This window comes from Lutzomyia longipalpis, chromosome 4 (genome assembly GCF_024334085.1).
Source record: "Lutzomyia longipalpis isolate SR_M1_2022 chromosome 4, ASM2433408v1".
NCBI classification, from domain to species: domain Eukaryota; kingdom Metazoa; phylum Arthropoda; class Insecta; order Diptera; family Psychodidae; genus Lutzomyia; species Lutzomyia longipalpis.
Window position 1 is genome coordinate 1,898,375 of NC_074710.1, and position 15,402 is coordinate 1,913,776.

The 15,402-nt window shown below is 34.4% G+C and overlaps 2 protein-coding genes across 2 annotated transcripts; one reads left to right on the plus strand and one right to left on the minus strand.

Annotated features, from left to right (window-relative positions):
• Positions 1-4,321: 4,321 nt before the first annotated feature.
• Positions 4,322-5,118, minus strand: LOC129795736 (DNA-directed RNA polymerases I, II, and III subunit RPABC3). The gene is made up of 2 exons (XM_055837214.1): positions 4,700-5,118; positions 4,322-4,634 (listed from the first exon to the last, which is right to left on the minus strand). Exons 1-2 carry the CDS (start codon positions 4,908-4,910, stop codon positions 4,393-4,395), a joined length of 453 nt encoding a protein of 150 aa, XP_055693189.1. The 5' UTR covers positions 4,911-5,118; the 3' UTR covers positions 4,322-4,392.
• A 627-nt stretch (positions 5,119-5,745) lies between these two features.
• On the plus strand, positions 5,746-7,593 carry LOC129795740 (matrix-remodeling-associated protein 7). The gene is made up of 3 exons (XM_055837219.1): positions 5,746-5,990; positions 7,029-7,183; positions 7,253-7,593. Exons 1-3 carry the CDS (start codon positions 5,844-5,846, stop codon positions 7,368-7,370), a joined length of 420 nt encoding a protein of 139 aa, XP_055693194.1. The 5' UTR covers positions 5,746-5,843; the 3' UTR covers positions 7,371-7,593.
• The last annotated feature ends 7,809 nt before the right edge of the window (positions 7,594-15,402 follow it).

A 15,402-nucleotide genomic window follows, 5' to 3' on the forward strand; every position in this document is an offset into this window, starting at 1 on the left:
TCCTTAAAAATCATAATTTCGTGGAAAAACAATTTCTTTGCTTTAGAGAATTTTTTAAATGATTTTTAGGTTAAAATGATTAAAATAAAATGACGAAAGAGAAAAAAATCGACGAAAATCAATTAAATCAAGTTGAAAAAGTATCCTCCGAACTTTCTTGGCCTTCTTGAAGCTTCATTGATTTAATTTTGCGGGCTCTCGTTGACTTTGTTCAAACTTTAAATTAAGGAGGCCATTTAAAAAAAATTTCCTTAATTTTTATCTAAAAAAAAACTACTGTTCCGATATGACTAATCATATTTTTTTTAAGTATCTATTAAAAATGGAAACAAAATTAAGAAATTGAGTTTGTTACAAAATGATTGATTAGGTATTAGAAGATAAAGAGAAATGTGAAGTAAAGAAGTTTTCATTCAACAGCTTTTTACTCCATTTCTTGAGATTAGCTTATGAGTAAATTTTCATTCATTCGATGAGTCCCATTAGCTAACTGCAAGGTCCTGTATTAAAATCATCGCAATTCCTTTAAAGTTGTATTTGAGTAATTAGAATAAAATGTCCGGCTTCCCATAATACCTCCAAAAAAGCCATAAGTTTAGTCATAATTCCTCCATAAATTACAAACACGACACTTATCTTTTAGCGCGCTCCACAAAATGCAGATATCACAAAAAAATTTAAGTGGAAGAGTCACAGAGAGATAGCTAAAGATAGCACATTGCAAATCGCAGCTGATAACTCTGCTGCTTCCACTAAAAACAGAATAAAATAATTCCCACAGCTTTGTGTTGGAAATTCCCTCTTTTGCGTGTACAAAGAGAAAAAATAAATCACTTCCAATTCTGTTTTTTCTTTGTGGAAACGCTCGTCAGTCTCTCGTGAGCATCTTGCGAGAAAATAGCATATTTTTTATACTAATTTAACTTTTAATTGCTTTTATATCGTTGATTGTATTGTAGTTTTAATTTAATGAAATGTGTGGAGTAGCTCGATGTGCTTGCTGGTTAGTAAAATCCATAAAATTCTTCTTTTTTTCGTATAAAAGGGAGACTCGTAGGTCAATTGGTTAAAGCTCCTTCTCTTACTAATAAAGAACCTGGTTCAAATCCCCGGATTGAATGAACTTATTCTATATCTTTTTCCACTTCTAATTTTACTTAAGCTTCAATCTTATATCCCTGAAGTCCCTAAAAAAAAGCTTCCCAAAATTCTTGTCAATAAAAAAATGAGTTGTAAGGAATTTGTTGATAAGGTGGAATCTCTATCCAAAATCAAACATAAAAATATATTGGCGTCCACGGGCTTTTATCACCTGTTGATTTGTCATATAAATAGAGCGGGGGAATTATCACAAAACTTTAGTTCGGCCTCGTTATTCACCCTCAACTTCATATTCCTCCGCACATCCACGGCTTTTTCCGCGCTAGCAGGTAATTTTATTACCTCTGCTCCTCACACAGTGTCTCACATGTTGACGACAAAGTGCAGTGCTTTGAAAATATAATAATTTAATTAGCAAATAATGTGTGGATTAGCTAAATGTGTTTGCTGGTAAGACTTATTACCTGTGCTGTGTTACTTTTATTTTACAATCATGGAAAAAATTGTATCAAATTTGTGTGAGATAAAGCCTCAAATGATTGGCTTTTTCTGCTTCCAGTTGGTGTTTTTCCCCGTATTTTTTTCACGGAAATTTTTCTTCTCATTGTTGACTCATTTACCACTCCTCAGCACTTGTTGTATTCAGTCAATTGATTCAGTTGTGTGATATTTTTTTTGCTGTTAAAATATCGCCAAAAATATTGATTAACGCGCTTATCTTGCATAATATTGCTCACATCCCACAACTTCTCAACCTTCTCAACACTTTTGATGGCATCTTATTGCCTCTACGTACCGTCTTTAATTGCCTCTGTAAACGAAGAATTGAATGAATTAATGTTCGCACAAAAGACACGCAACGGCGTCAAGGTGATAAACTTGACATAGTTTTGCAGCATGTTACTTCATGAAAATCCAGCAAAATTGTGATTCAGATGCTTTAATACAGTATTTACAGCAGACCAAGTTAGTTTGTTGTTAAAGAGTGGGGTAAAATAGAGTAAAAAAAATTAACAAATAAGTCTTTTAGGGAATCGCCGGAATCGCAGTGAATATTTAATTCGTTCCAAGTTGTAAAAGGTCTAAAATGCGTTTCCTGTGGGCCTATTGCACGCACGAAAAGAGTTTTAGAAAGTTGATTTTAATTATGCAAAATTTAAGTAATTTTGCTAATGAATCAAGAAGTGTTTTGTAGTGAATAACACACAGTGTCTCAACCAAAATTAACTTAATAATGGATACAATTTATTGGTTTTCTTTCAATATGAATTTGTACTGAGAATTATTTTTTTCTAATTTGTTTTACCCAAAAATAACAAATTAGACGAATTTTAATTTATTATAAACCTGTGGATGATGAAATTGGCCAGATATTGTCTGTTAAAAGAATAATTCGTCCATATTTTATCACATTCTAACGAAATATTTGATTAGATGAGTATAATTAGAAAGTTAGGTTAAATCCTCTACTACTTAATCGTTCTAATTCTAGAATCCCGGCGTTTATTTCTTTTGATTCGTTTAATTAAAAAAAAAGGCGGTTTAAGAAAGTTTTAGTGGGATTTTGAGCTCTAGAATAAAGCGTTTAATTAAAAAAGAACTTCATTATCAGCTCCCGGATAGGCCCTAAGGACATGAAGTTCGCGGCCGTAAAATACTAAAATTAAAAAAAAAGCTCCCGGATACTAAAGAAATTCTCAGAACTCCCGGAAAAAAGTCTATTCAGTCTATTCACAAAGGTTTTGTAATTAAAGGAAAATAATTGGATTTAGAAGGCATGAAAACCATAAAAATTAACATTAAAGTGGATAAAGATAGTTTTTTTTAACCCTTCTATATAAATACATATAAGGGCCGCTTTTAGGGCAACTTCCCCTAACCACTAATAATTCGTATTGTACCATCAAACATGTTATTATGTAATTTATCAAAGCCCCTCAATACTACTGCCCCCAAAACGAAGTAATATCTCAATCTAACAGACTGCCTTTGACCTCATGACCTCTTTACTAATTTTCTTTTCGTGGGAAAACTGGGAAAATCAATAAATTAAATTTTACTTCCAAACTTTTCCCACCAAAATTTACGCGGGAACCCAGATGGCGTGGCGGGAGGGAAGGTGAATTACAGGTTAAAAGTTTGCATGACCAGTAGTGCCCTCATCTCCCGTAAGAGCACATGACGGTGGCTTTTAGAAGCTTTCAGAGCATGATTGAGCGTTAGCAGTTTTATTTTTGCAGCAGTTTTGCCAATAAAAGTCAACTGAGAAGGAGAATCTCCCTCCTCGTGTGCGTCCTATGTTATCCTATATAAGTATAGGGTACTTTTACGACCAACGACGCGTCACACTGACGACGCTGACGCCAAAAAGTTGGGTGGAGAAGCATTTGTGATAGGAATTTTCACGCAAAAGCCACGGAATTTAATTTGTGGTGGGTGTGGACAGGAAAAGTGCCTTTGGGTTGTTGGGCCCACCTGTTGTTCCTGCGTGAAGATTATTTAGTTAGGAAGTTGTGTGTGCCTCTGTAGGGGAATTAACGTTGCCGGGAAAATGTGCAAATGTCTCGCGACTAGTGTCTTCTGCTGGTGTGTTTGCTGCTCCGGAAATGGCATTGAGGGCATTTTGCGTTAATTGCTTCTTTCTTTTGTTTCTCTTTGTAGCTGCTGCAGCTGTGCCTGGAATATCATCTTGCTGATCGTTTTTGTGGCAATTGTGGTTGCCGTGGCGATTGGCTTGGGTATTTATTTCGGTATCTACCATCCGGATGATCCGAATGTTGCCAAATTCTTCAACAAAACCATTGAGCATGTCAAGGGGGGCTAGCGGATGACGCCAAGCCTCCCGCCCTGGCCGCTAATTCATCCGGAATGACAATTTAATCAAACACCACTAATGTGAGTTAAATGGTTGTGCCGCACCTCCCCCAACGTGCCCCACCTTCTCTTCGCACCACTATAAAACAAAAGCCATAAAGCAACATTGTTTGTTTACGCTTACACGTGAAGAGTGGCTTTGTTTACACTACGAGCGCCCCCGCACCTCATTGAAAGTAATGTTATTTCTTCTATTTTTCAGGTGCCGCGCTTTTGTACTCCGTAATGGGTCCAGCAGAAAATAAACTTTTTGATGAACCACGCAATGTTTAAGCTTTGGAGCAAAGCCGAACTGCAAATTTTTTCTTAAGAAATATTTATAAAAAATAAAAATTCTCTGTGCGTCTTGTGTTGTGTTTAAGCGCTCTGAAAAAAATTTAATTTTATGAAATATACAAAAAAATCTATATTTGAAATCTAAAAAGCGAGTTTTTTCATGAGCAAGTAGATATTTTGATCTACTTCGAAGCCATGGAGATTGTTGGCGTCACCCTGAAGGCGCATCAGGAGCCCCCCGAATGAGACGTATGCTGACAGTCGACTGGATGCTTCTGTGTGTGCCTCATCACCCTCTATCCGGTAGATTTTCCCATACATTACATACTCAAAGCTATCAGCTCGTGTTCCCTCAGTCTCCAATGGATTGTATTCACCACTTCCTGCACGAAAAAAGCCCCCACATTTACTCCACGTCCGCACAGACATGCAAAACAGAGAGACTCACCTGGATGCCCATCTTCGTAGAGCGTTGTGGCCAGAACAAGGCGGAATTTATCACCCAATTCCATGGGATACAGCCAACAATTAATATCCAGGATGAGGTCCATTTTGAAGGATTCAGATTCACAGTGCAATCGACTTACACGGTCGAATTTCTTTCCTTCCGGATCCATATCTTTCACATTGAAAATATCCTCAAACAAAACACCCGCCATTGTGAGGTTATGTTACACACAAATTGGCCGAAATGTTTGTATTTACGCGAATTTCAGCCTTCTTCGTTGCAAAAACAATTTACGGTGGTTTCCCTTGGTATTTCCTTTAATGTTTTCAAGGAAAATTCATTAAATAAGCAGAGAAAAGTGGATTTTCGGGGGAAACGCGGAAAATGAAAACAAACCACTACTTTGGGATTTTTCAACTAGACGTCGCAGTGGTCGTATGGAAGTTGTGTGTCTGGAAAGTCTGGAAGGAAAAAATACTTCTTTGTGATTACAGCGCCTTTATAAACCGTGGAGTTACAAATTTTGTATTTTTTTTGTAATTTTTTTTAATAAATAAAAAAGATTAAGAGAAAAAATACAAATCCCAATTTTATTCATAAAACATTTAATATTTTCTTTATTTAAGGTTCTCTTAGAATCTTCAGAATATTGCTTTGAGAGATTTCCAATCCTCAAAGAGCTCAGAAACTTCAGGATCAAGGATAAACAGCATGACAGCCTACATGCGCGTCCTTTTTAGAATTTTTTAACTCATTTCATTAACAAAAACTATATTAAAATGATTTAAAATTGAAGAAAAAAGACAAATCTATGTAAAAGAATTTATAAAACTTATAAATTTTATCCAGAACTTAAAAAAAAAATAATAAAGAAATAAATTCAAGATGGTGTCTTTTATTTAAATTCGTTTTTTGCTTAACTTAAGAGCAATGGCGACTTTCCCGCGTGATTTTATTACAAAGTTTTGTAGCTTTTGTAGAGAATCCGCGGAGTAACATGCTGGAATGTAATAAATGGTTCCCATCTCTGGGGCAAAAAGTAGTTGCGCAGATTTGACTTGCAGTCACATCACGTTAAAATGTCACGAAGCTAAATAAAAAAAGCAGTTATTGTCCAAAAGAGGAGCTTCTCGGAAACTTCGGGATGGTCTACCTGGAGGAGATTTCTGCATTCGTGGCGAGCGCCAGTGTCCTCACAGTCATCAAGATTGTCATCACCGTGTTCCTTGTTGCAGCAACAATCATCCTGCGGAAGCGCCTTCGTAGCCTTCGACCACCTGAAGCTGTAGATGTGAGTTTTGCTTGCCTTTCTTCCTCTATCTTTGAAGGGGAATTTGTGGGGGTAATCTTCTGGGGCACAGAGAGACTGAGCTCTGAATAAATATTTAATCATGATGTGAATGATTTGGATAACCCAAAGGAGTTGATGTGAGAATGTACGAAGGATGATCCTCTATCGCAGAACAATTTTAACCCATCTCATCTTGTAGGGGAACATAAAAAATAGAAGAATCGCGAGAGAAACTCCCCAATATCCACTGGGATCACATAGAAAAGTGCAGTGAAAGTACAGTCCGGGAAAACATAACCTCAATTTTGGAACACCATTGAAATGAATAGGAAGACCTTTATTATGTTCGACCAGCGTGGCATCGGGACCTCTTGAGCTTCTTTATAACCTTCCCAACCTTTCCTGCCTACCCGGATGAAGATTTGAATGATTTTTGCTTTACAACTTTTGTCTTTCCGGACTTCAAAAACTTCCGACACTCCAAAAGAAAAAAAACTCAACAACGAGAAGTCCGGAAAGACAAAAGTTGTAAAGCAAAAATCATTCAAATCTTCATCCGGGTAGGCAGGAAAGGTTGGGAAGGTTATAAAGAAGCTCAAGAGGTCCCGATGCCACGCTGGTCGAACATAATAAAGGTCTTCCTATTCATTTCAATGGTGTTCCAAAATTGAGGTTATGTTTTCCCGGACTGTACTTTCACTGCACTTTTCTATGTGATCCCAGTGGATATTGGGGAGTTTCTCTCGCGATTCTTCTATTTTTTATGTTCCCCTACAAGATGAGATGGGTTAAAATTGTTCTGCGATAGAGGATCATCCTTCGTACATTCTCACATCAACTCCTTTATGATTATATGAAAATTTGCCGCCAAGTCCGCGCGCGCCACTTCCGATCGTGCTATGTATAAAATTTTCTGGATGCTTCCACTTTTGGGATGGTGCCTCTCTCTCTCTAAATAACAGCCCGTGTGTGACTGATTTTGGGTTTGTTTTTCTTTGGAATCTCTGGCATCGCACGCGCACAACCAAATTTTTATAGCGTGCCACATCAAAAGGAGATGCTGATGCGCCTCACGATGAGACGGAGGATGAGGGCTGTGGCCAGGAGTTGGGGCTCATGGGGCAGCTGAAGTCGGCAAAATTGCGTGAGATGGAGAAGAGGATGTCGGAAGAGCAGAAAACCAAAGAAAATGAGTAAGAAAAATCCTTTTTTTTGGAAAATTTTAATTTCTTTTATTCATTGATGTTCCTTCCGGATTTCAGAGTGCAGCAACAGCAACTGGCGGCAATTTTTGAGCTACTAAAGAAGCAACAGGAAGAACTGAAAGCCGAAGAGCTCACACAGGAGGACTTTAAAGATCAACTAAAGCTCTATCGTTGAATTTTCATTCCTGCTATGGTGAGGAGAAGCTTCATCATTCGTGCTTCCTGGCATTTCTCGTATTAATCTCCTCCTGCGTGAGGATGACGTCCGCATGTGGCACCAACTAATTTAAATCTATACAACACTCTCCATATGCAAGTCTTCAGGAGATGGATGTTCTTCGTTTTTTTTTTTATTATTTAAAATCAACTTTTAAGAGTAAAATGACGAAATTTCATAACGATTTTTTTTATTCAGGCCCCTGTGGCTTTTTTTTCTTCATGTGGTGTGGTAGCACGTTTGGATGATTTGTTGGGACTCATCCAACACTCTAATGAGGAGACATCTTTCTGACTTCTCTTGTGTCTTCTTGAGGGAATGTCCCGCAATTTTTTAGCTCGTCACAAAATGAACTAAAATGTCACTGAAAATAAATAAGATGGTGATGAAGAGAGTTTTCCAATTAATTCAGGATTTTTCTCATCTCACACTGAAAAAAAGTGGTATGAAAAGTATATTTTGTTGGTGCACAGGTTGTAAGAATCTTAAGGATCCTCCACTCACAGGGCAAAGAAAATTCTTCTTTGCAGTTACTACAAGTATTGATACAAGCATCCATGCTTCTTCGACTTCTTCAGAATTATTTACCATTTTTCTTTCATACAGTCAACTGGGGTAAATTCGTGTAGTTTTTCATTTAATTTAGGGTTTAATTTCACTTTCATTTTATTTATTTATTACATAGTTTAAAGAGTTTTTTTTCTAAAATATTGAATTATAAAATGAGAAAATATTTTAGTTTTCGATAAATGATAAATAATGCTAAAATGTTTGTTTTTTTACATTGTCATATTGCATTTATTATCCTTCGTTGAGCTTTGAACAATCTCTGTATATAGCCTTGAGGGCTTTTCAGCTCAATAACGCGAATTTAATGAATTTTTGACTTAAAAGAAAAAATTAATTAAGGAATTATTTATTCCTTTTCTCGTAAAAAAAGATTATTAAAATGGCGTAAGGTGGCCATTTTAAATTTTGTGAATATGTAATAAAATCTAAAAGTTTATAATGGTTTACTTTTTTTCAGTTTTGAATTATGGGGATTGATTTAATTAACACATCCAGGACGGATTGACGCACATCGGCGTCCACTGACAGTTCTCAATTCTGTACGCTGTAACAATTTGCCACTCTTTTTGCGTTTGACATTTACCCGGTAGGAAAACTTCTCCAACATTTTTTCAGCCAATTTTGATTGCTGACTCGTGAGGTGTTCATATATGATTAATAACAAGACAAGAAAATGGAATATCTAGAATATTCTATTCTATTAATCTTGATATTGACAATAGAACGAATAGAACATTCTTTGATATTATTATCCTATAAAGATTATGAAAAATATCATGTCAGGAGAAATAAAATTTTCAAAACTTAAAAAAAAACAAGAAATAAGTAGAAGGATATTTAGAATATTCTAGTTTTTTTAATTGCTCTGTCACAGAAAAGAATTTAGCTAAATACATGTACCTACATATTATGAAGTTTTCAGAATTTTTAGAACAAAAAAATCAACCTGCTCGTTCACGTTATCATTACCATTTGGTTCAGAACGGATGGCGAAGCATTTTTTTGACATATCTGGTATATTTTCTCGTTTCAACATAACCTAATTTTTATTCTGGTGTCCGAAAAAAGTGAGAATTATGGAATAAATTAGCAAAGAAAAGCTTCCAGAATTTTCACTTTAGGCTATAAAATAATGTTCTAGCTGAAAATTCACATGGAAATTTAATTTTAAGTGTTTTATAGCGGAAAATTTCATCGTGTAAAACTTCAGGTGAGTTAGGTTATATATTTTGCGAAAAGAAAATTTTCCTCTTACATAACCTTAATTTAATTTTTGTGGTAAAAAAATGCTACATAATGTTTAATAGAATAAAGGAAACTCGTCTGAGAGATTTTCACTGAAATTATCCCATAAATCTGACTTTTTCCCACGTAAATATAAAAGTGCGGTTATGTTGGAATGAGAAAAAAAAATGCCAAATATGTCCAAAAAATTCTCTTCACCAATATCATACCATTTAAACTATTCCTCTGACTGTTCGGTGAGCTTGAATTTGATGTTCAACATACAACAGTTAGTGAAATCTTAAAGAAAGGTTTTTGAAATTTAAATTGTATTTTAATTTGAATATTATTCTTTTTTTTACTGTTTTGTTTTCGATTATTTTATATTAAAAGAATATTTGTGTTTCACTTAAGTGAGTATTCTCTCAAATAAATATTTTCTGATAACGTGCGAAGAACATAAGCACACTATGGTCCCACCGGGTAACATTTCTGGACGCCAGTGACTAATTGTTACATGTCGCGTAAAAAACCTTTGGGAAGTATTTTACCCGTCGTCAGTGTGTTAACCCTTGGCGGATTTTTCTGGTTATCAAAATCTGATTATTTCGTGATAAATTCTACATCTATGAGTAGGGAATCTCAATTTACTTCAAGATCCCTAAAAGAAAGCTTGGAAAAACATTTTCTTTTTGAGAAAATTAAAGTCAAAGTTTTGAGGTTAGAAATCTCTATCCTCCAAGGTTTTTCGACTTTAATTATTTTTTTCTCATGCAATAATCTTCGGGAATATCTTAGGAAATTTTTTTTAACACTTGGAGGGCCCAAATGTTAAAAAGAAAATGTTTTTCCAAATCTTTCGATAAAATTGAAGTGATTGAAATTACAAACACACAGATGTAGAATTTAACATGAAATGTTGAAAAGATTTTTAGTTCTGTAACAATTTTAAAAAACTCAAATTGGCAACTGTGGCCAGCACAGTCTCCAGAGGTTAATCAATACAAAATTTCCCCATTAAACAGTAACAAAAAAATTTTTTTTTTACTTTAATTATTTGTTTCTCATGCCATAATCTTCACGAATACTTTGGGAAATCCTTAAAGGAAAATTTTATTACATGTAGGTACATTAATAAATTGTGAAGAAATGCTTTAAAACAACAAAATTTAATTTACAGGGATTTTTCATAAGAACCTTTTGAACTCTTTAACATTTGTTTGAGATAAAGGAAACCTTTCAAAAAATATTTTCACAGTGGAAAAGAAAACTTCCCATGAATATTTATTACAACAATCACTGCTGCAGCATATTTTCTCAGAGAGTGTGGAAAAAATATTACATAGCAGATTCCTTTTAATAATTTTTTTTTGCCTTCGCGGAAAGCGAAAAATGAAAAGAAACGTTCTTTTGGGTGATTTATGATTCCCCAAAAGTGCTCTCTACACAACATATATACTTTCCAAATGCTCATCAGAAGCATTACGCGGAGATGAAGATGTAAAAAAAATCTCCATTAAGCTCAAGTGTGGTGTGTGTTTGATGCTCATGGTCAGGAGGATTGAAGTGCGGCAGCTTCGGGAAAAATTTGGGAGAGAATTTTCGCGGGAAAATGGCTGCGAGTACGGGCCTGAAAGTTATTGGAAAATAATCATAAATCAACCCTCGCGCGCGGCTTCTACGCAAAACTTGGGTGCCACAATAAACATTCATATCCCAACGATACTCTCGCAGCAATTTGGATGTGCTGCGCATCCTCTTGATCTCCAGAAATGGCTTCGTGTGTGGATCAATCATCACGAATGAGATTCCCCACACACCATCTTCCCGGCACTTTTGCGGCTCCATCGTGCGACCACCCATCGGCTGTTATTATATTAAAAGGAAAATTCTTTTATGACTCCTCTTGGCAACACTGAAAATGACTAAAAATGAATATTTTGTATATAGCATCATGTGCGCGGGAGCGGGTGGAGCGAAGATGAAGAAGAAGAAAAAAAAACATTAAAATAAGTGCGCGGATCATTGAAGAAAAATTCTTCTTTTATGCGAAGAGGGGGAGTGAAAAGTTAATCTAAAAATAAAAACCAAAACACCACAAGAACATCGCGTACGAGTTTACCCTCGATTGGTTTTCCTGAACAAAATCCTCCTCCTTTCTACAAAAAAAAATCTCATCCCAATTAGTTTTTCTTTTTCGGGATGCAGGGCGCGCAGAAAAAGGAGAAAAAATAGTAAAACTAAAAAAAAAATAAAGAAGAGAAAATCCCGAGAGTTTTCCCTCCTGAGAAGAATTCACGTGAAGTGTGTATGAGGAAAAATCACTGCCCCATTGGTAGGGAGATTTTCATCTCTCACACATTGTGTATATGTATACACAAACTGTTTTCCATCAAATATCCCCCCAAAATGATTATTTTTATTAACATTTTATTTATATTGCCGCTTCTGTGTTGTCTATTTTATTTTTAAAACTCTCCTTACTCTCACCAAGAAAAATAATTCATTTCACGGTGAATGAACAGCCGGGAAAAAGAAAAGTTTTTTCTTCTTTTCCTCATTTTTTTTTTTACTTACATACCAGACGCCCAAATTTCTTGTGGGGAAAATGAATGTTTTAAAAGAAAAAGAGAAAAAAATAAGCGAGCTTTTCGTGATGAATTACTTTAGCAATTTTCATTATTGCCCCAAAAATTTCTTTGCATGTTTTCCCAGAATTTTAATTGCAACTCATTTATCAGAAATGTGTGAAGCAACATTGAGCAGATTTTGCACAAAAAAAATGAGGAGTTTAGGTAAAAATTTCCTTTCTTTTATATAAAATTCATAAAATTACATTTTCTTTTTAATGGGTTAACACGTTAAGAGCTTGTATAAAAAAAATCAGGGTTTGTTTTATACGCAAATTGTAAAAAAATATTTTTATACTTCTGTCGCTGCTGTCTAATGAATTAATTACCCGGCTGAACTATATAATCTGCATTGATTATTTCTAAGCTTTATCTGGTTTTCTTTAGAAAATATTAATTGAATGATTATCGATGTAAGAGTTCTACATTTTAGGGATTAGGATTCTTTTTTTGGACAAAAACATAAAGTTTTTTTCAGAAAAATTATTAAAAAAAATATATATTTTTACTTTCTTAATTAATTTTAATCTTTTTACCTAAAATATCCTATAAAATGGTAATTTTTTATTTCAATTTCATTCAAAATTATTAATTTTTTTTTCAGTTTTTCAATTAGAAATCATTCAACAGTTTAAATAAATTAAAAAAAATATATCTGATAAAAGATAAAAAAAATGAATAAACGGAATAAGGTAAATAAATGCATTGATTTTGATTAATTATATACCCTTTGATGAAAATTCAACCAAAAAGGAAAATCCTTTGTTCTCACATCTAAAAGAGAACTCACCTGTGAAAATTTCCACTTCAGCAACACCTCAATCACTTTTTACGATCTCACGGATGATCCTGTGTGCTGACTGATGATCTCTTTGGTCATATTTTCGTGGCTCATAAAATATAAATCATCGCACTTTCCCCCCAAAAGGGTGTTGGATCGAGTAATGCGCCTCTTTCAGTTTGCTGTCGCGTCTCAAATTCAGGCGGCAGTAAGCGGAAAAAGACAAATCAATCGATTTCCTTCCTGGATCCCACGAAAATCCTGTACCCATCTGCAAAGGAAATCCCCAAAAATACTCGCAAAAAGCGTCAATTGAGTTTAGTTTGATTTCTCTTTTGAATCAAAAAATTCTCATTTCAAACTGCGCGCACAACGTGAATTGTAGCATTTTCATTTCCGGCTAAAAATAAATTTTCCAGAATGAAATCACTATATAATATTTCAATCGTCGAATAAAATTAGTTTTACGAGATTTGTATATAAGTCGATGTTCCGATATTATTTATGGTTTGGGATGTAAACTGAACGCCCCCAAAATAGATTGCCTTTTTGCCCCCGCCTTCATCACCGCACCGTGTATATAGCTCGCTTTTTCTCAACTCCTTCACTTCTTTTTTCTCTTCAATTTCCCACTCTTCCTTCATTTTTTCTTCCTTCAATTCACATTCTTTATAAAATACAACACATTTCTTAGAATCTATAGATCTTGTGGTTTTTCTGTCAATTTTTGCGAGATTTTTATTGAAATTATTTTTTTTGCAAATGCAGTTGGTGAATCATTGCTGGCGTATGGTGATTTTAAATGGCGTCATCAACGGTTAAAAATTCAAATTAATTAGTTAGTGAGGATTAAGAGAAAATTCATGCTTTTAATGCGGAATTCATAAAGAACTTTTGCATATTTAGTAAAGAATTTAATTTAAAAAATTTTCATGCAGAATTGATTCTTTCTCCTCTTCCAGTGGCCAAAAGAAGGTTTTTTTTTTAAATAGATATCTTTAAAATAAATTTAACCCTTTAACGTTCTCTGCATCATACTCCGATCTAAACAGGAAATGATTTAAAAAAAAACTTCTAGTTAATAGAAGTTAATCAACCTTTTAATTTATTTATAGTCGATTTTTAGTGTGTCAAACTTGAAAAAAATTGTTTGATTTTTAGCATTGAAAATGAATTTAAAAAAAAACTAAAGAGTTGAGGTTTCTAAAGATTGAGCTTCCTAACGTTACTACCCCATAATAACGCCTCGTTGGATTGACTGTTTGACATTTTTTTTTAAACGTTTGACGTTCCTTTTTGACGATCTTTTTAAACATTTGATGTTTGTTTTAACACCTGACGCTTATTTTCCTACGTTTGTCATTTGTTAATCTTTTGAAAAACTCTCTTTAAAATTCTTTAAAATGTATTTCAGAGCTGAAAATTTTTTTTTGACCGCTAGAGAAAAAAACTTAAAGTAGCAGAAAAGTTATTCGGGCTCCTTTTATTTCAATTTATCCCTACTAAACACTTCTTTCGCACACAAAAATTAAAAGTGAGGTTATGTTGGAGTGAGAAAAATATGGCAGACATGTCAAGAAAAATTCTCCTCGTAGAAGTTATGTAAAATCCTCCATCGTCTGTTCTGAGTTAATAAAAATAATTGATTTATATTGAAAATGTTTGCATAATCTTTTTCTATGAAATTCTTGCTTTTTATTAAAAAGAAAAATCACAACTAAGATGAAAAATTACAAAATGGCGCCAAAGGAATAAAAAAATCCTATTAGACAGTCAAGTTAAAAATAACAGCAAGTAACGAATTTTTTTCTAAGCTACATATTTTTCGAAAAAAAAATCCTTCGCCTATTGTGGGTGGATTTTATTGGGACATACAAAGAGTGTGGTTGATGATGGAGAAGTGGTGAGTGTTTGTTTGAAAATCCCCCAATCCATTTTCCACTGAGATATTGTATAAACAACACGCGTGTAGCAAAATGGATAAAATCAACAATATGGTGCTGAATATTCTTCTTCGCGCACACACATCGCCTTTTCCACCAATTTTTCAGCACACAATAACAAGGAAAGTGCATTAAATTTTTGCCTCAATGATGCTGCTCTTGCAATGCCCCAAATATGCTTCTGCTGATGTAGTTTGCATACATAGTTTTCTTACCATTCTACCTACATATCTGAGTGTAATTTATTTGAAAAGATGTGGATGGTACACGAGAAAATATATATGTTAGGTACTCAATTATAAGCTAAAAGTTATGTGTGATGGTGCGTCCCGACGATGTGTTAATTGGAAACGGATGCAGTGGTATATACATAATATAACTTTTCCTCAAGCAAACATTCCTTGGCACCACCCATAAGAAGTTCCCCATTCTGCGACACGGTAACAATTACACAAAATTTTGCGAAAACTGCTACACCGTGGTTGTTCACAATTTTAATTCCACATTAATCATCGCGCCATGAAAATCCCAATTTTCTTCCAATTTTCCTTCGCACACGATGCTCTCGCGGGAAAATTTTCTTCATGGGTTGTGCAAAGTGTGGATCATTTCTGCACACAATTCAATGTAAACAATATTGCGAATTTTCTCTTTGTGAACAAGAAACATTCCCTGTGTGAGAGAAAATTCAAACCAGAGGGAATTTTCATTTTTTTCTTTGCATTGATACAACAGACATGAAGTTAAACAGAAAATTGCTTCATTGGCTTTTTCGGAGGATGTATCCAAAGGAAAAGTTAAAACGTTCAAAATGTCGAAGAGCGAATTTGTATTGTGAAAAT

Excerpts from the sequence above, each read along its gene's own strand:
- LOC129795736 (XM_055837214.1), bottom strand. The coding sequence starts at position 4,910 with ATGGCGGGTGTTTTGTTTGAGGATATTTTCAATGTGAAAGATATGGAT. Across the intron at positions 4,635-4,699 it reads CTACGAAGATGGGCATCCAG|GAAGTGGTGAATACAATCCA; the intron begins GTGAGTCTCTCT and ends TTTTTCGTGCAG.
- LOC129795740 (XM_055837219.1), top strand. The coding sequence starts at position 5,844 with ATGGTCTACCTGGAGGAGATTTCTGCATTCGTGGCGAGCGCCAGTGTC. Across the intron at positions 5,991-7,028 it reads GACCACCTGAAGCTGTAGAT|CGTGCCACATCAAAAGGAGA; the intron begins GTGAGTTTTGCT and ends AAATTTTTATAG. Across the intron at positions 7,184-7,252 it reads CAGAAAACCAAAGAAAATGA|AGTGCAGCAACAGCAACTGG; the intron begins GTAAGAAAAATC and ends TCCGGATTTCAG.